The sequence below is a fragment of the Medicago sativa genome, chromosome 1 (assembly GCF_051527215.1).
Source record: "Medicago sativa cultivar Bolivia chromosome 1, Bolivia_mono, whole genome shotgun sequence".
Lineage (NCBI taxonomy): Eukaryota > Viridiplantae > Streptophyta > Magnoliopsida > Fabales > Fabaceae > Medicago > Medicago sativa.
This window is the reverse complement of record NC_140749.1, coordinates 55,057,169-55,084,159: the sequence shown is the minus strand read 5'-3', so window position 1 is coordinate 55,084,159 and position 26,991 is coordinate 55,057,169. Positions and strand designations below refer to the sequence as shown.

At 34.4% G+C, this 26,991-nt stretch overlaps 1 protein-coding gene, 1 long non-coding RNA gene and 1 other non-coding gene across 3 annotated transcripts; 2 read left to right on the top strand and 1 right to left on the bottom strand.

Annotated features, from left to right (window-relative positions):
* Positions 1-4,317: 4,317 nt before the first annotated feature.
* Positions 4,318-4,424, bottom strand: LOC146955505 (small nucleolar RNA R71). Its single transcript, XR_015025168.1, has one exon. It is a non-coding gene; the product is annotated as a small nucleolar RNA R71 (small nucleolar RNA).
* Positions 4,425-8,577: 4,153 nt separating this feature from the next.
* LOC146955504 (uncharacterized) lies at positions 8,578-10,830 on the top strand. The gene is made up of 2 exons (XR_015010853.1): positions 8,578-8,691; positions 10,598-10,830. It is a non-coding gene; the product is annotated as an uncharacterized LOC146955504 (long non-coding RNA).
* Positions 10,831-21,591: 10,761 nt separating this feature from the next.
* On the top strand, positions 21,592-23,275 carry LOC146955503 (cytochrome P450 76T24-like). The gene is made up of 2 exons (XM_085721820.1): positions 21,592-22,531; positions 22,671-23,275. Exons 1-2 carry the CDS (start codon positions 21,632-21,634, stop codon positions 23,241-23,243), a joined length of 1,473 nt encoding a protein of 490 aa, XP_085577946.1. The 5' UTR covers positions 21,592-21,631; the 3' UTR covers positions 23,244-23,275.
* Positions 23,276-26,991: the final 3,716 nt, after the last annotated feature.

Below are 26,991 nucleotides of genomic sequence, written 5' to 3'. Positions count from 1 at the left end.
AACTATAAATCCGCTACTTAACCCTATTATATAGGCAGCACACTCATTTATATGTCAATTATTATCAATGCTTATCTGGATATAGTTATATCACTGATAGCATCGTGTAATTGTATCATACGTTTATCCTATTTATAATAGCATATATTCACATGTTATTTTCTCCAGCTATAAGCCACAACAATGATGCATAATTGAAATCTAGTCTTCATTGGAAGTGGGTAATGAGAAGAGTAAAACAGAAACAACGAATGAATTAAGAAGATTGCGTCAATGTACAATTAAAATAGCAGAGCAAATCAGTTGAGACACATTAGATATCATAAGCACAAATAAAGTCGAAGAATATTGAATGTGATTTGCAAACCATTGTAAAAACTCGAATTCTACTTGAATTAGCCCAAAAGTGTAAAACATACCAGTAGCTGAAAATCAAATCTAACATGTGGGAGCGATGAAAGCTTATACTTCAACTATAACGCCTATAACCAACAAAACAGATCAGCCTCAAAGCCACATCCAGACCACTACACCTGACCTTTGAATCCAATCTTTCATGCCCATGTAACAACTATGTTAGCTAATCTAGATTGCAACATGAACAATATAAATAAACAAAAAAGAAGCAATGATTACAAACTCAAAACTGTATATATGCGGATGACCATAACAACAACCAAGGAAAAACAAACACCAAATACCTCTAAATAACCACATAGAGGCGCCCCCTATAGATCTGCATCATTTCACTTAAAAATGAGTCTAAGGTATACATTAAATAGGACACCAGTGAGCTATAAACAACATCAGGACCCTATAAAACACAAACCAAACGCATACCCTGCCTCATGATTACAGACAAAAAACAAAAGAAAAAGGCTAGGCACAAAACAAAAGAGGTGCATGTAACACCCACGTCGTGGCTTTCGATATCCCGCTAGGTGGATACGAAAGGTTCCCGACCTAAGGGGAACGGTTTAAGCCGCAAGGGACCCCCACGACAATAGTAGGAACCGAAACACATCGGAATGAGAGGGATCCGGAGGCCGTGTAGGTATGGGACTACATGGTTGAAGGAAGGCTTATAAGAATTGTTAGGTACTACCCATATCAACAAGATGCATCTTCTTTTCGGGAGCTCAATCCATAGGAACTCCACAGTTAAGCGTGCTTGGCTTGGAGTAGTACTAGGATGGGTGACCTACCGGGAAGTTTCCCGGTAAGCATGTGAGTGAGGACAAAGCATGCTGAAAAGACTCGTGTTGGTTTGTGGGGTTAATCGGCAATCCTGTAAGCAGTCTGGGATGTTACACTTGGTATCAGAGCAGACCTCTCCCAGTACGGTGTGGTTCGGGGACGAACCAGGCGGAAGCTGGTGGGCATGTAACACCCACGTCGTGGCTTTCGATATCCCGCTAGGTGGATACGAAAGGTTCCCGACCTAAGGGGAACGGTTTAAGCCGCAAGGGACCCCCACGACAATAGTAGGAACCGAAACACATCGGAATGAGAGGGATCCAGAGGCCGTGTAGGTATGGGACTACATGGTTGAAGGAAGGCTTATAAGAATTGTTAGGTACTACCCATATCAACAAGATGCATCTTCTTTTCGGGAGCTCAATCCATAGGAACTCCACAGTTAAGCGTGCTTGGCTTGGAGTAGTACTAGGATGGGTGACCTACCGGGAAGTTTCCCGGTGAGCATGTGAGTGAGGACAAAGCATGCTGAAAAGACTCGTGTTGGTTTGTGGGGTTAGTCGGCAATCCTGTAAGCAGTCTGGGATGTTACAGTGCAGCCCCTAAAACATCAACAGGACAACAGTTCCTAGTGACAAACCCAAAAACATGCTACCTAAAATAGCAGCAACCTCGCGTAGCCAACACAGAGGTACTACACAACCTGCTGCCCCTCGAGAGCACACCACAAAAAACAGAAACCACCTCGACAAAGTCCACCAAAACTATCACTATTTTCTCAAAAGACAATCTTTATCAATTTATGTAAAGTTTATTTATTTGCACACTATTTTATCATAACATAGACATTACTTGTTGTGCAAATTTTGATCTAATGGACATATATTTCATAATAGTTAATCACACCCATTATGGTGATGATAGTGGCTCATGGCTTCCCAAGAAAGCTTCAAAATTATTTCCCTCAAAATGCCATTGGGATTTTTTGGAGACTAACATAATCTATGGAATAGTGCAATAAAGCTAAATAAATGAGACATCTCAATATTAATGCCAAATCTATTGAAAACCAAAGCTAATCCATTGAAAGTCAAACTAATATTGTTATGCAAAGGTGATCATATTAGTGCCAAATCTAGTCAATTAAACCAAAAGCAAAAAAGCTAAAATCACAATTAAATTTAACAATGCAGTAACAACGACATCATGATTAAAGAAAGAGTAAACCTTTCTCATCAAAAACTGCAAACAGAGTAACTCAATTCCTTGGCCCTTGAAGCAAGTTCCAAATGCAGCAATTTCCGAAAGTGGCAAGTGCTACTAACAAAAGTTACAACTATAGTATTACATTGTGAAATGTTGACAGATATGATTTATTCCAATTCTAATAAAAGTAAAAAGTGATAATCATTGCCTATTATCATAGATCAAAAACATATCTAAAAAACAGAAGATAAAATTACCTCATGGTGTTTGATGAGTCATAATTTAGTCTATTTTAATATATTATTTAGTTTAGTTTTATTTAGATTTGATTTTATTTTATTGCAAATTTATTTCCTTTTTGAATCTTTTACTTCAAATTGCATTTTATTTTATTTTAGTAACGAATATATGGTGGAAGGTGTCTTGGAGCAAAAGAAAGAGGACTGTAGCAAATACAGTGCAAAAATACGAAGATACGGAGACAAAAATATGTCTCCACAAAGTCAAAAGCTTGGCACGGCCCGTGCCAACATGTGGCACGGTCGTGCCACCCTCCAGGATGCTCTTTTGCTGCTTTTCTTCAAGCCCAAGTTACTCTGTTCTAGTTTTACTGATTACCCCTTATAGTTGCTTAGATTTTAAGTCAATTGTAAAGCTAAAAATAGAGGAGCACTCCATCATAAACATTCACCTCTTTTTAGAATATTTCAGTACAATTATTTTAATAAAGATTCTTTTCTTTTCTTTACTTTCTCGCAATTTATTTTATTGTAACTATTATCAAACTGTGGAAGCGGACGCGGAGGGTTTGATAATCGTTAATTCATCATCTTAAATATCAATACATAAAGCGAACGCGGAGCTTTGATATTCGAACAAGTGAATTTAGACTAGGTTTGCGAAACATGAGAATAGTCTAACAAACCTTGAGACATATAAAGTTTCGATCTTCAAGGGTCCCAAAGGCAATCACCCATGAGAATAGGTGTGGTTGTTGGAGGGATACACTCACTAACTTTGAGAGAAGCTTTGATACGCTAAAGAGAAACTTGTCTTTAGAAATTAAGAATAACGTAGAATTATAAAGTTTAAGGCTTGATTGTGAAGGATTCGTTGTTATGACAAACCAATGATCCCAAGGCTCTTTTATTATTATTGTTATTTACCTTCAGCAACTAAACCTCCCTTTTTATAACTTTTCTTCTCCTCTAATCATTCTTTTAAAGTTAATTAGATTGAACAACTCCCTAGCGGAACGATACTCTTTTACTACTATTACTTCGATAGATCGTGCACTTGCGGTTTGGCCTATCAAGTTTTTGGCGCCGTTGCCGGGGAGTTAACTAATTTAATTAACTTTTTCTTTTTTGATTAGAATTTTCTTTCTTTTTCTATTCTTTTATTTTTCTTTTATTTTTCTTTTCTTTCTGTTACTGTTAACTTCTTGGGTTCTCAACCTTTTATGCGAAGAACTAGAAATCGAGCGGTATTCATACCCGAGATCGAAAGGTTCTTACATAGAAGGAGGAGAGAGGCACAAAATAATACCGCCATGGCTAATCGCACTCTCAAAGAGTATGCAACGCCGTCTACGGCTGAGCCACATCTATTATTGTGTACCCAACGGTTGAGGATGACAATTTTGAAATCAAGCCTGCCCTACTTAACTTGGTGCAGCAACACCAATTTTCGGGATCCCCCACCGAGGATCCCAATCTTCACATCGCTGTTTTCCTACGAATTAGTGGAACCATAAAGGAGAACCAAGAGGTCGTAAGACTTCATCTCTTTCCCTTTTCCTTAAGGGATAGAGCTAGCGCTTGGTTCCATTTCCTCGAAGTCGGTTCCATTACTTCATGGGATCAAATGAGGCAAGCATTCCTTGCCTGATTCTTTCCCCCATCCAAAACTGCTAAACTTAGGGACCAAATTACTCGGTTCTATCAAAAAGATGGGGAGTCTCTCTATGATGCGTGGAAGTGTTTCAAAGAAATGCTTAGACTTGGTCCCCACCATGGTCTAGAGAGTTGGCTCATAGTCCACACCTTTTATAATGGCTTGTCTTATACCACTAAGATGTCTGTCGATGCAGCTGCAGGTGGAGCTCTAATGAACAAAAACTACACATAGACATACGCCTTGATTGAAGACATGGCTCAGAATCATTACAAATGGACCAACGAGAGAGCCATCACTAGTTCTTCATCCTCCAAAAAGGAGGCAGGTATGTATGAAGTCTCTAACTATGACCACCTTGCTTCTAAAATTGATGCATTAACAGAGAAATTTGAAAAATTCAATGTTAGTGCCATCAATTCTGCTTCTACTCCTTCTTCTTGTGAAATCTGTGGTATAACTGGTCATGTTGGTGTTGATTGTCAACTAGGTAGTGCTATCAATGGTGTTGAGCAAATGAACTATGCTCAATATAACCAAGGGATGAGACAAAATCAAAATTTTTACAAAAATCAAAATCCCTATGGACAAGTAGCACCACCTGGCTATGCAAACAACCAGAGGTTCGCTCAGAAATCCAATTTGGAAATTTTGTTGGAAAATTCTATTGCCAACCAAAATAAACAACTTCAAGAACTTAAAAACCAAACTGGATTTCTGAACGATTCTTTTTCCAAACTCAATACCAAGGTTGATTCTATCTCTACTCATTCTAAAATGCTTGAAACACAAATCTCCCAAATAGCCCAACAAGTGTCCACTCTTTCTCAAGCACCGGGAGTCTTTCCTGGTCAAACCAAAGCCAACCCTAAAGCTCATGTTAATGTCATATCTTTTGGGGGTAGTAAGTTAGGAGATACTATTGCTAAGGTTCAAAACATTGAGGAAGAAAATGTCAAGCTTTTAGGTGAGAAAACTGAGATAGAAAGTGAGAAACCGCTTGATAAGACCCAAACTCCATCCCCATTAGATATTGCTAAGCTTAAATTGGAGGGTAAGTTTGAAAAATTTGTTAACATACTTAGGAAGATTTGCATTAAACTTCCTTTTGCAGAAGCTTTGTCTAGGATGCCTCTATATGCCAAGTTTTTAAAGGAAATTTTTTCAAAGAAAAGAGCTATAGAGCATAGTGAGACAATAACTTTGGCTAAGGACACTAGTGCAATCATCCAGAAGACACCCCCTAAGCTTAGAGATCCAGGTAGTTTTGCCATACCTTGTATGATTGGGAGTGAGACCGTTGACAATGCCTTGTGTGACTTAGGAGCTAGCGTTAGTTTGTTACCTTTGGCCCTCTTTAAGTGGATGGGAATAGGAGAGTTGAAACCTACCGAGATAGAGTTAAACTTAGCCGATCGTTCTACCATGAAACCAGTAGGATTTGTTGAGGACATACCTGTTAAGATAGAAGGGATATACATCCCAACCGATTTTGTAGTCATTGACGTTGAAGAGGACGAAGACGTCCCTATAATCCTAGGTAGACCTTTCCTCGCCACTGCGGGAGCTCTTTTTGATGTTAAACTTGGTAGGATAGTCTTTCAAGTGAGTGATACAATGGTCGGCTTTGAGTTGGAAAATGTTATGAAATGTCCTGCTCTTTACTCTTGATGCATGCTTAAAGATCATGTTGTGAAAGAACGTTTTATAGCGTCATCTACACAATATGATATCTTAGATCCATTCTAAGGACCCTTTCTAACCGTCAAGCTAATGACACTAAAAGAGCGCTTCGTGGGAGGCAACCCACGCATTTAATTGCTTTTGTTTTGTTTAAGTGTTTTGTAGGTAATTGTCCAAGTGTGATTCGAGAAAAACTGAAAATTTTGAAGCCCCCAGGACCAGAAGGTTGGCACGGCCGTGCCAGATGTTACAACACAAAAGGTAGCCAAAGTCCAGAATGTTGGCACGGCCCGTGCCAAGGTTGGCACGGCCGTGCCCGATCTCTACACATCCTATAACACAAAATTTTTCTTCTTCCTTCATTCTTAAACACAAACCTCCCTCTACCTTCAAACTTCTCTCTAAAACCTCCATAACCATCAAACCTCAAACCTTCATATCTTCATCAAAACTCCACCATATCCATCCAATTCTTCCACAAATCAATCACAAACTTCATTCAAAACACAAACCACCAATCAAAAACACCTTTCATCCACCCAAACCCATAATTCAACAAAACCCTAATCATTCAAAACAAATTCTTAACCAATCTCCATAACCAACTCATAAACCTTACTAAAACATAAACCCCAACCCTAAACCAATCCTTTCCACCAAAAATCTTCTAAAACCCTAAACCTTCAAACCAACCCACACCCAAGGTCAATGGCTTCAAGAAGAAGTGGTAAGGAACCAGCAAGCTCTTCCGGAGGACCTCCCTCAAAGAAGCAAGCAAAAGAAAAGAATCATGGAATCAAGTTCAAAGACAACAAGCAAAGGGATAGGTATAAAATTCTAACTTCTAAATCCTTGCATCTATCTAGGTATCCTGATTCTTATAGTTTGAATGTGCTAGGGATTAGGAATGATGTTTATAGGTTGTTAGGAAACCTAGGTTGGATAGAGATGTTGAGACCTATGAGAGGTTATGAGAACTTCACCTATGAGTTTCTAAGTTCTATTAATTTCACTAAGGATAGGTTGAACTACGATAACCCTAACTATAGAGTTGCTTTCCGGCTAATGAATGTTGATTATGATATATCTCTTCAGCACTTTTGTGAAGCTTTAGGCTTTGCAAATGAGGGGTATATACATGATTCTTGGGATCAAAGTTTGAAGCTGGTTGACTATCAACCCGCCGTCTTTTGGGAGCGTATCACCGGCCTTAGGCAATTTGTCTCTAGATCCAACAAAGCTAGTAACATTCATAATCCCGTGCTTAGGTACCTTCAGAGGGTTATGGCTTGCACTATTTGGGGTAGAACCGAGTTAGGGAACACAAGGACGGATGAACTCTTCATGTTATGGGCAATGCTTTATAACCACCCCGTGAATACTTGTTTCTATTTGCTTGACTACCTTGACCATGTAGGTACTAGGCCTGCCGGAAAGGGAGAGATAGTGGTGGGTGGAATTATCACATACATAGCTAGACAATTCGGAGTGGGTGAAGATGAGGGGATAAACAAAATTGAGGGAAACAATAGGTTGAACATAGAAACCCTCATTGCAATGAATTTCATCAAACTTCATCCACCCATGCGTTATGCCCTTAAACTCAATGTACCTATTCTATTTTTTCTCCCTAACCCATCTCGGACTAACACCGAGGTGGAGGAAAATTTGTTGTATGTTGATAATGAGCAGGTACATGAGCACCATGATGAAGGAGAAGGTGCCAACTTGCACCACGAGGGAGAGCACCATGACAATGAAGCAGGAGAGCTAAATAACGATGAAAGATGGGCATGGATGCGAACTGAGGTCGAGAGGATAAACACCGAGCAACAAAGGCAAGGTGTAAAACTTTTGGGGCTAAGAAATGAAGTCCGAAGGGGCAACCGCTTGTCGGAAGAAAACAAAGAAATGCTCCGGAGGATGATGCACCAATTCAATCTCCAAGGTCCTCTTTATGGACCTCAATAAATTGTGAGCTTTCCTCTTCCTCTCTTCCCTCATCTCTTCTTCCTTTTCCTCCCCTCTTCCTCCTCTCTTCTACTTCTTCTCTTTCTCCTTCTCCTTCTTCTTCTCTTTTAATTTTCTTTTTCTTTTGAATCATTGAGGACAATGCTTCCCCTATGTGTGTGTTGTAACAGCCCGATTTTCGTTAGTTTTTATTTTATTATTTATTTATGTGTGATATATGTGCTCTTATGTGATTATTTGCCTCTGTGTGTATTTTTGGTTGGGAATTGTAGAATTCGGTGTAGAAGGGTATTTTAGTCATTTTGGACTTAAGGGCATTTTGGTCATTTTGAGAGTAGGGGTAATTTTGTAATTTTGGATGAGGATTATTTTTAATGTTTAGTAGGAGTATTATTTTACCAAGTTACTAGAGAGGGTGTAGTAATTATTTTAATTACCATTAAGTGACCGTTAGTGTTATAATTTACCATTAAGTGAGTAGTGACATTTTGGGTGTTAGAATAGAAATGGGTTAGGCCCATTAAGGTTTAAGAGATAAGCCCAATTGAGTAGAGCTAGTATATAAACTCTAGTTGTTGGTAACACTAGGTTTTACAAACATTATTCATTTCATTTCATTTGGGAAGAGAAGAGATAGAGACTAGAGGCAACAACAACAACAAGGGTTAGAAGGCAAAGAGGGGATTCAACATCTAGGAGCAAAATTGAGGCTTGGGTTACAGAATCTTGGCGTTAGAGGTAAGAGGGTTAGATTTCAACCATAATTCATAACTTTTTCTCTTTACCCATTTTTGTGAAATTGATGAATTGAATCTAATTGTTGTAAATTCGTGCATGATTGTTGTTGTTATGTTTGAGAACATGATTTATAAGATAATTGTATGTTAGTATGTGAATTAACATGTTTAATTGCATAGTTGTTGGTGCTTTGTGTTCTTGAGCAAGTTTGATAAGAATTGATGTTGTGGTGTTGAATTATGCATGAATTTGTGTTCATTGGTTGTTGTTATTGATTTGGAATATGTTGTTGTTGAATTGGTGTTTTGGGTATCAAGATTGATGAATTGATGAAGAGATTTTGTATTGTTGTTGAAAGTTGAAGAAGTGATGATTATTTGGTGAATTTTGTTATGTTGATGCTTTAATTCCAAAACTTGTATGTGTTTAAGTGTATTGAACTTATATTGACCTATAAACACTTTCTGGAACTTGTTTTGGTGAATTGGGGGATTGAAAATTGGAATTTGGGCTGAAAAGGGTTGGAACCCGTAATATTTTTGCTGCAGAACTGTGATGTTTCGCTTAAGCGAACTCTAAGCGAACGCGTAAGCGAACCAGCATGTAGGTTCTGACTTGAGTTTGCTCAAGCGAACTGTGCCTTCGCTTAAGCGAACCTGCACAGGTTTAGCCACTTTTGATTTTTCGTTTCGTGCACTTGGGGACTAATCCGATACTTCTAAAATGTTTCTTTGGACTTAATTAACCTCTGTTTATACCTATAATCCTACTGGAACATGATTTGAAATTGTTTGGACTTGGATTTGTGAAAATCGTCTAACTTTTATAAAAACGATCTAAACGTCGATTTTTTTCCGAAAACTCGTTTTTCTCCGGAAATTGCAGTGGGATTAGAGTTGTATAATGTTTATATGATTTCTAAAAATGGTTGTGATTGGTTTCATCAAGTTTGAACTTGTTTTTCTTTGAAAATGGAAAATTTTGGGAAAGTGATAAAATGAGACGAACTTTGAGTTTTTCAAGAATTCGTCGTATTTGGCCGGTGAAACGCCAAGGTATCCTCTATTGCACTCATATGTGGTCTAGAGGTATGCTTAGTTGAGGCATTGGAACTTGTTTACTTGGTTTTGACTTAAATGTTCAATTAATTTAATTGTTGTGATTTTGAGAGACGAACTTGACTAAAGATGACTTTTGAGAACCAATTGATTGTGAATCCTTTATGGAGAATTGTTATATGTTATGTGAAAATGATTGGTGGTGTAATTATGTGACAACTTTATGTTGTGTGATTTTTGAATGTTGTTGGTGATTGTATATATGATATATTGGTGGTGAATTATTGATGATTGCATATATACATGTATTGGTGATGGTGAGGTGATTATTGTTTGTGTGAACATATGCATTTGTAGTTGAGTCATATGTTCATGCATTCATGACTGATGGTGGTGGATTTTATATCCAAGACTGATGGTGGCGGATTTTATATCCAATTGAGGTGAGTACGATGTTTTTGTTGCATCGAAGGTGACGACCTTGAGCTGATTTGGTACCACATGCATCTAGATGAGTCTAGAATCATTGCATCAACTGTTGGTCGATTGAATTGCATTTGCAAGGTGTTTGATGATAGTTTTGATAACTGTACTTGTGAATTGGATTATTGATTGTTAATTGTTGATTGACAAGGTGAAATGGTATATGTGTATGATACACTTGTTGAGATGAACTTGAAATGATAATATGCATGAGTTGAGATTACTTGTGAATAATATGTATGAATTGCTATTCTTGAATATATCCTTTCATTTCCAATGTTCATAATAAATGTTTTTCGTGGATTATGATGATGTAATGCTAACCCTCAGTGGTTTACCACCTACCTTTCTGTATGGACGGGTAGATGGAGTGCAGGATGCTTAGTTGTTGCTTGTTGATGCCGAGGAGTGGAGTTCCTCTTTTTCATGCAAGTGTCTAGATTAGGGCTCTGATCTAGGATAGTCTTTGCATGTTGTTTATTTGACTTTGTATTTTGGGAGTTGTGGAGATATTCTGTTATTTGAGATTTGGAGAATACATTTGTATTATGTTTGGAGATCCAGAGATTTTTATGAATTTATCTGTTTGTTCCGCTGCTATGTTGTGTAACATGATCTTTATGCATGTATGATTGTGGTTTATTCGGAGACGTAACATCTATTTCTAGAATATTTCTGATATATTCGCGCGTTTTACCGCTTAATAGAAATAGGGTGTTACATGTGTGTGTGTGTGTGTAGGGGGGGGGGGGTGGGGGGGGGGAGGGGGGGAGGCTAATAAAGTGTCTAGAGTCGTAGTGTTTCCAAACTCCCTTGAACTTTATTCTTTTGTTTTGTGTTTATATTGAAAGGCATGATTAAGTAGCTTGTTTTTAATGTAAAATATGACATAAAATTTTGTTTTGTCTCTTCTTTAAAGGCTGTCTCTTGTACATAAAAATGATTTCTTGTGTTTCTTGTGTTCCTGCTATACCCACATCTTGTTTTATTGTGAAAATTCTCCAATGAGAAAAGCACCCGGTTGCAATCTTTGAGTAAATGTATGAGTAGGTATTTTAAGGAGCACGTTCTATCTTTAGTGTTAACTTAGACCTTTAAAAGTCTTTACAGTAAAAGTAGTATAAGTTTGTGTGGGAAATTAATCAATTGTGCCTTATTGTTATATTCTCTTAATTGTTAAAAGTAAAATGGGGCGGGAGAATGGCACCAACATATGGGGGAAAGGACAATCCATAACTTCCTAATTATGGTGGTGACTCTCTAATTTGAGCTTAAGTTCCAATTCAATTCATCAATGCTATGGAGAAAGGACAATTACATCCAAAAAGACTTCCTACGCGGAGATGAAATAAAAAATTTGGCAGCACTGGTTAGGGTGATTTTGAATCTAGGGGAAAGGACAATTACATCCAAAAAGACCTCCTATGAGGATAGATAGCCCCTAAGCACCTGCAGCCCCTTTGTGCTTAAATTGTTAATTTAATTTAATTTTAACCAAATTCCCATCACTCTTATATGAAATGAAGAAAGGACTTTTCTCGGTTACTTTAGCATTAAGGATAGAACTTGTTCCTCATAATATATGTCTTATACAGGAGCAAGAAAAAGGTTGGACTGCACACACACACTCACTTAAGACTTGATGTTGGGTTGAATAGGTTCACGAGGAATGTTTGAAATTGTGATTAGTGTACTTGAAACAAAACCTTCAAAGAGACATGTTGTTTTCAATTGCATTGCCATAATTAATCTTTTTGTTGCTGCTTTGTCCATTGCCTTTTGCTTGAGGACAAGCAAAGATTCAAGTGTGGGGGAGTTTGATGAGTCATAATTTAGTCTATTTTAATATATTATTTAGTTTAGTTTTATTTAGATTTTATTTTATTTTATTGCAAATTTATTTCCTTTTTGAATCTTTTACTTCAAATTGCATTTTATTTTATTTTAGTAACGAATATATGGTGGAAGGTGTCTTGGAGCAAAAGAAAGAGGACTGGAGCAAATACAGTGCGAAAATACGAAGATACAGAGACAAAAATATGTCTCCACAAAGTCAGAAGCTTGGCACGGCCCGTGCCAACATTCAAGCCCAAGTTACTCTGTTGTAGTTTTACTGATTAGCCCTTATAGTTGCTTAGATTTTAAGTCAATTGTAAAGCTATAAATAGAGGAGCACTCCATCATAAACATTCACCTCTTTTTAGAATATTTCAGTACAATTATTTTAATAAAGATTCTTTTCTTTTCTTTTATTGTAACTATTATCAAACTGTGGAAGCGAACGCGGAGGGTTTGATAATCGTTAATTCATCATCTCAAATATCAATTCATAAAGCGAACGCGGAGCTTTGATATTCGAACAAGTGAATTTAGACAAGGTTTGCGAAACATGAGAATAGTCTAGCAAACCTTGAGACATATAAAGTTTCGATCTTCAAGGGTCCCAAAGGCAATCACCCATGAGAATAAGTGTGGTTGTTGGAGGGATACACTCACTGACTTCGAGAGAAGCTTTGATACGCTAAAGAGAAACTTGTCTTTAGAAATTAAGAATAACGTAGAATTATAAAGTTTAAGGCTTGATTGTGAAGGATTCGTTGTTATGACAAACCAATGATCCCAAGGCTCTTTTATTATTATTGTTATTTACCTTCAACAACTAAACCTCCCTTTTTATAACTTTTCTTCTCCTCTAATCATTCTTTTAAAGTTAATTAGATTGAACAACTCCCTAGCGGAACGATACTCTTTTACTACTATTACTTCGATAGACCGTGCACTTGCGGTTTGGCCTATCAGTGTTTAATTATCTTGACTATAATTTTTACTCTCCGCTCTCAATCTCCATAAGAATCTGTTGCACATAATAGAATTGAAAGTGAACCTAGCAGAACAATATATCAACAGTAAAATACATGAAACCCAGTGCAACGAAAACACTAATATCTCTCCAAAATAAATTCTAATCAAAATTCACAAATTTAAACAAAGTCAAAAACAGAGAAAAAAATCATCACAATTGGGCTTTAGGTTAAGAACAAAATCGATCTTACTTAGATTAAGAGCATCATGAACACTCCTTTTCCGATTGAGTGAGAAGATTCTGAGATTGAGCTCCGATTGAGTGAGTTTAGTTCCGTTTGAGTGAGTTGAGTTCCGATTGGACCGATTGTAGCACCGATTGGACCGATTCAAAGTTAGGTTAGGTTATGGATCTGAATCGAGAGTGTGCGCTAGGTTGGGAGTGTGAGAACGAGTGTGCGAGTGTGAGAAGGCATAACGATTGAAAGGAAGCAGCACTGATACAAATCTTTGCAATTTGGGTACGATTTCGATTTCGAAATTCGAACCGGTGAAAGAGGAATGGAGTGAGTTGGTGAACGAGTGAGGAAGGTAAACGAGGAAGAGGAGTGAGTTGGTGAACGAGGAACTGGAGTGAAGTTTGTCAAATTTGAGAGTGAGATGGAGATTTGGGGGTTCAGATCGGGAGAAGTGAGAATGAGGGAGAGATTGAGTTGTGGGAGGGAGATACGGGGAAAGCGGTAGTGATAAAAATATTTGAGCAAAAATGATTTTTTTTTGTTTTTGAGGAGGAGCCATAATTTCTTTTGGGAAACAGATAAAGCCTTGTAACTTTTTAGCTTAAAATATGCGGCTGTTGACCACAAAGGTCGCAACAACTGTTGCAAAAGTGCACTTTGCGACATTTTTGAACCAAGGGTCGCAGAGTAAGTGTCTCAAAATGCTAAATTTCTTGTAGTGAGTATACTAAATCCCATATTTATGTGGGTATGTATATCAAATGGTATAGAGATCTAAAGAATAATTAAACTGAATATTCCTCTAAAAAAATATTATTTTAATGATTATAAATATCAATCTTGGTCATGGCTAATGTTTATTGTGTAAAACTCAAGTGTTGACTAAAAACAAATTTATTGGTCGGATATATAAAATTAAGAGAAACTTATGACGTATGGACACAATATTGTGTCAAAGAAAAAGAAGGGATAAATTTCTTTAAAAAAAGATAGGTATAACATCGTAAACCATCACAACGATAAATCACGCAAATAATACATTAATTCAAAGAGTTTAATTAGGTGCTACATCTTTAATTAATCCAAAATTAACATAATTAATTTTTCAAAACTCGCCGCGGAATATTATCATAACATCTCATCATCACATAATAAAATCTCCAAAATAGTCATGTCACATATATCATAATACATCACCAAATATAATCTAAATCTCAACATAATGAGTGACAAAACTCATAAACGACAAAAGACCGACACCCTAATCAGAGCCCTAAAACTAGACTCCAAGCATAACGGAAACGAGGCAGCTCCAAAACTAGTCCTCAAGCATACTCACAAGCAAAGGCAAATCACTTCTGCACGACGTCTACCAATTCATACGAATTAGGTAGTCAGTCAATCAAACAACCACTGGGGTTAATTTATATTCCACAAATAATATATATTCAAATGGTAAATATTCAAGGATATAAAGTATAGCATAAACATTCCCAACTAATTATACATCCATAAACCATCACCTCAATATTATTCAACAATCATATTATCATAATTAAACAATGAATATAAGTTCACAATTGCACTTAACCACAAACATTCATTAAGTTCCAACAATGCACGTAATCACCAACTCACATAGTCAAATATGACACACTTCATCAATTTCAAATGCATGCAATGTTCTAGAAATTTCTAGATGCATGTGGTACCAAATTTTGGATTCAGAGGTAATCTTACCGAAATTCCATACGTAATCCCCTCCAACTACGTATTACATAACTACCTCCGGTTATGTTTTCCACCAAAGACTCGACATGACTATGAATGCATGGACATACAAGCAAAGACCCGACAATGTGACAATCACAACATTATATTATATAACCCCTCCATCATATAATGTCCTCACAAAGAACCCACAATTGCATCATCAAGTATTTACATCCATGCATTCAACAAGCCATGAACATCAAATGAAACATTATCAACAATTATCACCACTAAGAAACAACATAGTCTCACGAATGCACAAATCGTTAATAGACGGACAACTCACCACATCAAGATAAACAACCTATCTTTCACTTGACAAACATTGATTCATCATCATTTCATCATATGAATATAATCCATTTACAAGTTTTGGACTCATAAAACTCAATTTCGGTAAAGTTCGTCTTTTTCCCGAAAATCGTTTATTTTCAATTTTATCAACAAATTAGGGTTCCATGTTCTTACATATCATTAATAACATCCCTACATATTAGCTAACATCCAGGATAATCAATCATAGCATTTTGGTTTCACAAGGTTCGTTTGTTTTCTCAAAAACTCACAGTTCTTCTCATTGTTAACATGTTTCAAAACCAATTTCATACCCAAGATTAAACTATGTTAAATCACTCTTCGAAGTCCAATTATAGTCCTTTAAATCAGGTTTAGGTGTTTGGGTCCAATGGTATACTTAAAATACAGTTAAAAAGTGAAAAAAATCAGGGTTTTCATTCACATAAGGGTTGGCACGGCCGTGCCAACAGAAGCACGGTTGAGCTACCCAACCACGTGAAAACACGCACAACCGTGCTACTCTGACAGACAGATTTTTCAGATTTTTCGTTTTCGTGTTTTTGCACGTAAAATTCCGATTTTCGATTCATTTTCAATTTCGTTTTTGCAAACGCGTCCCAAACACTTAGATCATCCAAACTATACTTGAGAACATAGTTTTACAATCCAAAACAACTTAATTCAACTCACCCCAAAATGACTTATTTCACAAAAGTGCTTAAAACGACTTTTTACACAAAACCCGATTTTCTCCCAAACAATCCCATACCCAAAACTTATGATTTCAAAACAGAAAATCTCTTCATGTTAATTCAATACAACAACATCATCCATTCACTCCAATTCACCAAAATCAAACTTCTACATTTGTTACCGATTTTCACAAAAACTCATCAAACACAACAACTTAATAACAACAACACATATATCACTTTCAAATTCATGAATTCACATCCATAACATATACCGAACAACATTTATCACATATTCATCATGAATTCAACATCAAGTAACAACAACATCTTCATTTTCAACATTTTAAACTAAAACTTCAAAGTTATCATTTCAACATAGTTAAACCATGAAGTTTAAGTACCCACAACAAGATTTTAACAAATTTCGCATACTCAAATTTATCACATAATCTTGAGCACGAAAATCACATTCAAAATCATAATTCATTCAAAAGTGATTATGACCCAAAAGTGAAAAGAAGTTTTCCAGCTTATTTAATGAATAGAACTATCCCCCTTTGCTTTAACCTTCAATTTCTCTAGTTTAGACTTCAACCTCCCCTCTAGCTACTTAGATCTAACTTTGCACTCCTCCAAGTTCTTCCTCTTCTCTCTCTATCTTTACACTTTCTCTCTCTAGTCACTCTATCAATTGTTATGAAATGTTTTCTAACCCTAATTATCTTAAGAGTTATGAATATATACTCCTCCTTAATGGGTTTAGCTACTACAAACCATAATGGGCTTAAAGCTCTCACTAATAAATTCCAAAAAGTTACTACGCGCTAAACATGCCAAAACATCGATTATTTACCACATCAAAATAATTACCACTAGTTACCTCTAACTTAGTAGAAATAACTCTTCACCTTAAAATACTAAAATAATCTTTATTCTAAGTTACTAAAATACCCTTACCCATCAAATGACCAAAATACCCTTAATCTTAAAATGACTAAAATACCCTTCCAGGCTAAAAATCCACTAATCCCAAATCAAATACACACATAATCAAATAAGCACACATAAACAAATATAAATAATAAATATAATAAGCACACATAAACAAATATAATAAGCACACTATTGCATCAAATCCTACCCTTCTTGAGCCACTCAAACTCTGGGGTGCACACTACTGCTAAAAAATGCCCCCATACAAATGGCCAATAGTAGATGATGCTCCACGTGACCATTAATTGGCAAGCACAATATCATTTCTCTCATAATAGAACTCAAATTATCTCTCTTCCATACAGTTTTGATTTTCCCTTCTTCTTCCTCTTCTTCAAAACTATTTTCAATTTTCGCATTATAAACCCAAACTCCCTCTTTCCCATACTATTTTGATTTTCAATTTCAGCTCACAAACTAACAAAATTATTACAATTCATTTTTCATTATATGAATTAATTATCAGGCAGTTGTAGAGTTTAATTTTTATGTATTTCTTAACTTATATTTATAGTGTAGATATTGTTTTATTTTTCGATAATTGTTGTTTAGCCTCTCCAAAATTTATGGAAAAGTCATAAGTTATTGGAAGTTAGTTTCCAATGGAACAAACACACTGGAGTTATGATGGACATTTTTTCTACTAACTTCTATTGCATCCTAGGTTTTAATGAGCATTTTTCTAAGCTCGACCAACCTGGGGCAAACTTAGAACCCTTGTTTTGGGATAATATGGCTCAAGATATATATACCCACATAAATATGGGATTTAGTATACTTTATCAGGTCTGCAACACTTAGATTTTGTTTTTTTGTTTTTTTTTGTCTTTTTTATATATTTATTCATTCCATTACCCAAATCTATCAATTAGTTCTCACTTTTTTCTTACAATATAAATTATATTTTTCATCACGAAAAGGAAAATTAAATTAATTCATATTACCGACACGCGTAATGCTTGATATCGTGACAACTTTTATCACGAATGTTTCACGCACAACACAAGCTGCCCTTTTTTTCCACCAAATTCAGAATTTAGGTGACTGAGCGTTTTAGCTACGTTTTATTAAAGTAAAGAGTAAATTACACTCTCCTCCCTTAAAAAATGATTGAATTACACTCCCCTCCCATTTTATGTTAAAATATACACTCCCCTCCCTTGAAAAATAAAATTTATACTCCCCTCCCTTTTAAGATGCTTAAATTACAACCTCCTCCCTTAATATAAATAAATATTTTTATGATATATATTAATTTTGAACCATCATTTTTTTATAATTTAAATGTCAATGATAATTAAATTTAAATATTTTGCTATTGATTTGATAATTAAGAGTATAAAATTAACTTTTAAATAACCATGCTTTATTGTCTTTAGTAAATTTTCACATATTTTAATTTTATTTTGGGTTGTTTTATATTTTATAATAGGGTTTAAAACTACATGTTAATGAAATTATGAATAAAAAATAACTAAAAATACGTATTCAATTTTTTATTATATTAAAATAGACCCGCAATACTATTTTTTCCGAAGTGTGTTAGATTATTATTATTTTTTAGATTATTAGAAATAAAAAATAAATATTGAGGGATTAAAGTGTAGATTTTAACATAAGGGGGGAGGGGAATGTAATTCAAGTTTCTCTTAAGGGAGGGGAGTGAAAAGTTTTATAATATGTTTTGAATAAGAGGGGACGGGAGTGTATATTTTAACATAATAGGGGAGGAAAGTGTAATTCAAGCATCTTTGAAGGGAGAGGAGTGTAATTTACTCAAAGAAAAAAAAACGACATTTGATTTTTGACACTCTATATTTCACTTTATTGTTCCGTGAACCCTTCTTCTTTCATTCTTTCCATATTACGAAGAAAAAAAAAAGATTAACTAATTTCTTTTATTACTAGTAGTGGGGATGTTGGAAAATTAGTGAGAGTTGTTTTTTTAGTCAAGTAATTAAGTTGGAATGGAAACATTTGTAATGTTTTAATTTTGAGTTTAAAAACTTACTTTTGTATTAAAAAATAAAATCTATATTGTGTAGAGATCCTAGTTAAAATGTCATGTGACTGAAGCTCACAGAGGAATTGGTTAGTGAATTTCACCAAATCACAAATACTTTAAACGTATCTATGTTCAATTTTTAGATGGAACAATTCTTTGTCAAAATTTACTTAGGACCATCAGATTACTAAGGTGTCATTTTCCCTAGGAATCGGACGGTTAACACAGAAAAGAAATATTGCTTTTATTGTTGTGGATTATTCATATTTTATAGAAATTTAACAAATTTTTTAATTGATAATTTAACTAATATTTTAAAAATAATAAAATTATTTAAGTTAATGTTAAAAATAAATATAAAAATACAATCAAAAGGGAGTAGATAATATTTCCTCACAGCAATGAATGAATTGCTCACTCTTCAAATTGAAAAACAATATTAATTCTTACACTTCTGAAAAAAGTGTCCGAGGTTAGTCCCTACCCAGCTCCCTTTTTTGACTCGATATGGTCCCTACTTTGTTTACGACAAATATTGCCATTTTTTCTACCAAAAGAAAAGTATCCTTTCTTAAACTTTCTAATTCTAAAACAAGAAAATTATCCCTTCTTTTACTCTGACTCAATATAGTGTCCCTACTTATCAAGTTTCTTTTTTGAAAAGTATCCCTTCTTTTTTCTCTGACTTGATACTTGATGAGTTTCTCTTGGTTTGATGATCATGCAAACTAATATCTTTAGAACATTAGTTAAAAATATAAAAAGAAGTAAATTTTACATTAACACAACATTTTTTACACTTTTAAATATTTTTTTGTAAGAAATTTCAAAAAAAATTATTATACTTATTTTTTTAACTGATATTTTAAGGATACTAGGTAACATTTTCCATGATTTATATATATCCAATAATGAATTTGTTTTTAGTCATATATTTGTAGCCTCTCCTATATTGGCTAAATAAGAATTAAAATAAATAGGATAGACATATTGCATGGAAATAATTTCAACATGAACAATTTCTTGTAGAGATTAGAGTAATACAAGGACGAAAATAAAAAGTTATATAAATTTTTTAACAGAGATTAAAGTAATACCAAAGACGAAAAACAAAAAGTTATACATTTGTAAGGATGTAGAAAATATACTTTTACAGGGTCGAAATTTTGTTTTTGCCCAATCTTTTACTCTGCAAGTTCAAATTTGTGTTCGAGCATTTCAAATGTTGCCACAATCTTTTACTTTGCACTATTAAAAAAGACATATTTAATCTTTTAAAATCTATTTGTTTCTAAATACATGCCGCTGCAATTTGATAATATATACTATTAAATAGGTCCGATCCTTAGCAAGCACAAGGTGAGCTACAGTTTGACAATCTTTTATATAGCACCCAAAAATAATAGGTATATATAATAAAATATAAAAAATCAATAGACATATTCTTGTAATAGTTTAGTGGCAAAATAGAATACATTTGGGTTCTTGGCCTTGAGGTTCAATCCCGTACATTTGTGTGAATTTAAACCAAATATAAAAGTCTCAATTACATACACAACTACGATGCCATTACAATTTAATATGAATTTCAGAGTTATCTATGAATGTAGAAAACTACTATACATATATATATATATATATATATATATATATATATATATATATATATATATATATATATATATATATTGAATTTTTTGTCATTTATTTCCATGAACAACGCAAATTAAATCCGTTAAATAATTAGTATTTTTTTTCCTATTGTTGTAAGTTTAATCATGCATGCTAGTACTAATTTGTTACTATTTTTTTTTCCAAATATTAGTACTAGTTTGTCACTATTTAGATAACAAAGACACTTTTTTTAAGCAACAACAACCAATATACTTAAGACCCATTTTGCACTAAACAAAGTTACGATTCTTTTTAAGTTTTTGGCGTTTCTTTTTATTATGAAGCAAATTTTTAATATTAAAACAATTAACGGTTAGTGAAGTTCAACACAAGTTAGTTAATTCCTCCCGTACAAACTTACTTTTACTTAATAAGAATGACTATTTTTAATGTTATTTACAACTTAAATAGATGATTTCTATTGCTTAAAAAATCTTGTTGTTCCAAAAATATAAAGATAAATGTTAGTGTATAAGATGTTGTCCGATTTGTCTTAAAAATTATTTTCAAAATATCAAATGTCATTTTTTTATTCTAGAAAACTAATGATAGCAATCATCAAAGTTGTACATTAATATGTGTGTAGTGCTCAACTACAACTTGTATTTAGAAACGCAAGGGGTATTAGTAATGAAAGTGACCGGTACTCATTATAGCCAAATTTTATTTATCTCAACCCAGTTCAACAAAAGATTGTCTTGCTTGCTATCTTAATCCGAAGAATTCAATATTCACAGCTAGCCAGCCACTGAAATTTCCATGCACATGCTATTTTCTCTTGACTATCCACATATGCATATTATAGCAACTGCCTTTATGAAAGACGTACGAGTCTATATAAATCAAGTAATTTCACAGTTATATTTACAAAGCAACATATCAAAATATCTTAATACCATATCCTCTCTACTGTAGGTTAAAATGCATCCAGAAATGTATTTCGCAACCACAATGCTCATTCTCTTTTTAACATACTTTGCTATAAGCTTAATTTCACTCATTCTTAGATCCAAAAAACAAAAAAACAATCTTCCACCAGGTCCATCACCTCTTACAATTATGCGAAATGTTTTTGAATTAGGAAAAAATCCACAATACTCATTAGCCAAATTCTCCAAAATATATGGCCCAATAATGCATTTGAAGCTAGGTCAAATTTCAACCATAGTAATTTCATCACCAGATATAGCACAAGAAGTGCTTCAAACCCATGATCTCTCATTCTCAGATAGAACAATTCCTCAAGCAGTAGCAGTTCTTGATCATGAACATTTTAGCTTACCCTTTATGCCAGTTTCAGATCTTTGGAGAGACCTAAAAAAATTATGCAAAAACCATTTGTTTTCTAACAAAACACTTGATGCTAGCAATGAACTTAGGTGTAAGAAGCTTCAAGAGCTTTTAAGTGATATTGATAGAAGCAGCTTAACTGGTGAAGCAGTAGATGTTGGAAGAGCTGCTTTTAAGACTTCATTGAACTTTTTGTCAAACACTTTTTTCTCTATGGATTTTGTTAACTCCACAGGTGAAACTGATGAGTATAAAGATATTGTTGAAAATCTTGTGAGGGCAATAGGAACACCAAACATGGTTGATTTTTTCCCAGTTTTGAAGATGTTTGATCCACAAGGTATCAAGGCAATATCAGCTACTTATGTTGAAAAGATGTTGCAAATCATTGATTCCTTTATCACCAAAAGGTTGAAGTTAAGAGAAGAGGAAAATTATGTCACAAATGATGACATGTTAGATAATTTGCTCAACATCTCTCAAGAGAATGCCCAAAAGATGGACAACACTAAGATTAAACATTTGTTTCTTGTTAGTTTTCTTTCCAACCCTATTCTATTATTTTTTAATTTTGTTTTGCAAATCTATATGTATTTTTTCTTTTGATTAATTTTAACTATTTTTATGTTATTATTAAATACTTATATTAGATTTTGTGACTTTGTTATAGGATTTATTTGTTGCTGGGACAGATACAACTTCCTACACAATAGAACGAGCAATGGCAGAACTAATCCACAACCCACATGCAATGTCAAAAGCCAAAGAAGAACTTGAGCAAATAATTGGTATAGGAAATCCAATTGAGGAATCAGACATTACTAGACTCCCATATTTGCAAGCAATAGTAAAAGAAACATTACGTTTGCATCCATCAGCTCCACTTTTGCTACCAAGAAAAGCCAAGATAGATGTCAAAATTCGTGGATACATTGTTCCTAAAGGTGCACAAGTCCTAATTAATGAATGGGCCATGGGAAGAAACCCTAATATTTGGGATAATCCAAATTTATTTTCACCTGAGAGGTTTTTGGGTTCGGAAATTAATTTCAAGGGACAAAATTTTCAATTGACACCATTTGGTAGTGGGAGAAGAATGTGTCCTGGAATGCCACTTGCTATAAGAATGTTACATACAATGTTAGGATCATTGATTAATTGTTTTGATTGGAAGCTACAAAATGGTGATAGAGATATTGGTCAACCCTTACGAGCTATTCCTTTTAGAGTAAATAAGGTGTAACATACAATTTAGTAGAATTTTTATTTGTATAAGGCACATTCAATGTGACAAAAAATTGATTTATTTATATTTTTTTTAAATGTGATCTAATTTTGAAATGAAATCTAGCTATATTTGTGTGGTATAAGTATTTGTTGATAGTTTTTGATGATTTTCGATGCAGATGTCTAATGCATTCGGTAATTAGTTCATTGAACTTGGTTCATGAACCAAACGAGCCAAACTTGAACTAAAGATTAAGTTCGTTAACTAAATGAGTTGAACTTGAGTTATATATAGTTCGACTTGTTTGGTTCATGAACTGACTCGATTATATAGCAATAGTAAAATAATAGAAGCAATATAAAACAACAATGGTAACAGAGTGAACCTGGATAGTTTTTAGCAATGGAAATATGTTGCTTGTAGTGCCATGATGTTTTAGCAAAGCTGCACTACTTTGGTTTTGTCCCACATCGAAAGTATTTGAGGTAGATACAACAATAATTGTATATGAAAGAAGCTGCTTTGCTACTCTTTGATATGAAGGTGGGATCTATTATTTCACGGTTGTGGAATGGTTGTAGTCCTATTTACCTTAGTATTTTTTTTTAAATATTAATAGGTCTAAAATATGCAATTTTTTAAATAAAAAATAAATTTTAAAATTATGTGATTCGAGCAAATGAACCTAACGAGCCGAACCGAGTTGCACGTGAACTTTAATTGAATCGAACTCGAGCCGAAAAAAAGTTCGTTTCGAACTCAAGTCGATTTTCGAGCCAACTCGACTCATTTCCAGCCCTATCTAGGACTAGGATAGTTAGCCGCCAATTGTTTGTCATTTGGTACTAAGTTAACTACTAAGTCTGTTTAGGGTAAACACTTTCGAATTTGAAATTCAAAATCTAATTTAAACGGGTTGGACAATGTTTTGAAAACTGGATCGGAGATCGAACCGGTGATACATGGGTCATGGTTCAACCGCTATTGAACAGGATGATTATTAAATTATATATATATATATATATATATATATATATATATATATATATATATATATATATATATATATATATATATATATATATATATATATATATATATAGGAGTTATGGATCGCAACGTTTAGACCCAATAGTTTTTTATTCACCAAAAAAAAAGCACAATAGTTATGTACATTATAAAACCAATAACCCTAATTTATAACTATTACTTTTCCCACCCTATGTCATTCTCACGTGCTCTGCGTTTTTTCCCATTTTACTCCTGATTTGCATTTTATAATCTGAAAACTCCCAAAACTGCATGCTTACGGACCAACTTTGCATCAATGTCAAAAGGAGGGTGTATGTTCGTTCGGAACATATAATCCGAAATATTTTTTATGTTTTTCGGAATATATATATTCAGGGTTGTTCCTAGAGTTTTACAGGCCTTAAGTATAATATGAGAAAATGGTCCCTTATATAATACATCATAATTGTTTTTAGCTCATTTTTAGAATTTTATTAAGTCTTCATTTTATTTTATTTTCCGCTTTTCACTACCAAATAAATGTTTTTCTTAGGCAATATCTGAAAATAAATCAAATACTTCATAGACACTAAAACAAAATAAAATGACGTAGAAGTAGAGAACAATAGCACATGCGAAGTATATTAAAATTTTAGCACCTAAGAATAATAACACCAAAAAAGTTTACATTACTAAATGTGCCTCATGATCCTAAATGTGTCTCACATCGATTTCATGATCTAAAAAAAAATTGGTACCTGAGAACAATATGGCCACATGATCCTAAATGCATCTCACTTCGGTTTCATGATCATGAATGCGTTTTGCATGATTTTGCATTATCAAATTCACTTTTGCAATCTTTTTAATCAATTCAAGAAAGTTGACATTATTATAATGATATAATTTAATTTTTTGGAATCTTTGAAAGACAAGATTAAGATTAATTTTTCCTAAAAAAAAAAATTCATTTCTCTAGTAGGTCCATTTTCAACTAAAATATAATTTGTTTTGTTATAAAGTTATCCCAAATTCTTGGATACTAAATATCACCAACATTTTTAGTATTTACTTTTTCACATTATTAGGAACAAAGGGCAAAAAAAAAAAATATCACCAATTTCTTCGATAATAAATTTTTTGGCACATTATTAAAAACAACCAATTTTTTTTATAAAGAGCGTGTATATAGAATTCTTTGTGATATGTGGGGGTATATATAGCAAATCACGCAAAAAGGGCCAAAAACATTAACAAGTTTCAGCCCAGCCTTTCATTATTTCAATATTTGAGGCCTTTAAGTGACCTTTGCTATCTACACCCTACCATAATTTTTTTGGGCCCCCTACCGGCATGGGCCCTATAGGCCGTCACACCCCCGGCCTATGCCTAGGGACGACCCTGTATATATTCCGAACACCTTGCAAATCAAAAGAGCGGGAAAAGTTGCGTAAGTTTTCAGATTGCATAATCTGAAAACTTTGATTATATATAGGGAACCCAGAACCTAGCTGAAGTTCACCACCTTTGTCACCAAACACTCCCTACACCTCTAGAAACACACCATTTTGGGCGAAAATATGATTTGAGATAGCAATTTGGTCATCAAGATGCGTTAACATCATCATTTTCGTTTGAATGCGAAGGTAATGTGTATATAAATCTTCCCTCATTTGATTTCTAGACGCTTTCCTTTTGATCATTTCAACAAATCTGTAACACCCAAGGCTGATGAGGGCAGGGAGTGGTCACTGGTGCCTAAGGCACGATAATGAGAGGCTCCCGGCAACTTCTAGACGAACCGAATCACACCGCAATGAGAGGCATCCCGAGGCCGTGCAGGTATGAGACTGCATGGTTAAAGGAAGGATTATAAGAATTGTTTGGTACTACCTATATCAACAAGATGCATCTTCTTTTTGGAAGCTCATTCCATAAGAACTCCACAGTTAAGCGTATATGACTTGAAGTAGTCTTTGGATGGGTGATCTACTGGAAAGTTCCTCGGTAAGCGTGCGAGTGAGGACAAAACACGCTGAAAAGACTCGTGTTGGTTTATAGAGTAAGTCGACAATACTTAAAGTCGTATGGGATGTTACAAAATATGTACTGGAGCGTTTCAGATTATTAAATCCGAATTCTAACAATGTTGTTCGGATTGTATAATTTGAACAACACCAGTGCAGAAACTGTTTGCATTTTCTGACCTTACTCTCGCACTGTTTCAGTAATGGATGTTCATGTTGATGCCTCCATTAAATTGCCACCTGATATTGAACATCCTACTATGTTGCCGGTTCTTTCACTTTAAGTTGTAGATGATCCCGGAAATGCCAAAGCCTAGGATCCCGCTCACCACCACCACCACCGAAACTTGATATCTCCTTAGGTGATGCAAAAGTAGGGGATGCTCCTTCGCCTATTCCTCTCGTTTTACATCCAAATGTTGTTTGTATTGATCATCGAGAACATTTTACCACTAAACAAAGGTTTGTTACACGGAACAATTTGTTGGAGTGGGTTCGAGAGAAAGCAAGGGAGCTTGGATTTACAACCGTCATTTGTAAATCCAATAAAGGTGGCAATGGAATAAGTGCATTTGTTTCCATGATATGTGAAAGAGGAGGTTCATACACAGAGTACAAGAAGATGACTCAGCGCAAAATTGTAGGTTCGATTAAATGCGAGTGTCTGTTTCAGCTGAGAGGTTATTTGTTGTTTGCTGGTTATTGTAGCCTCAAAGTTGGTAACG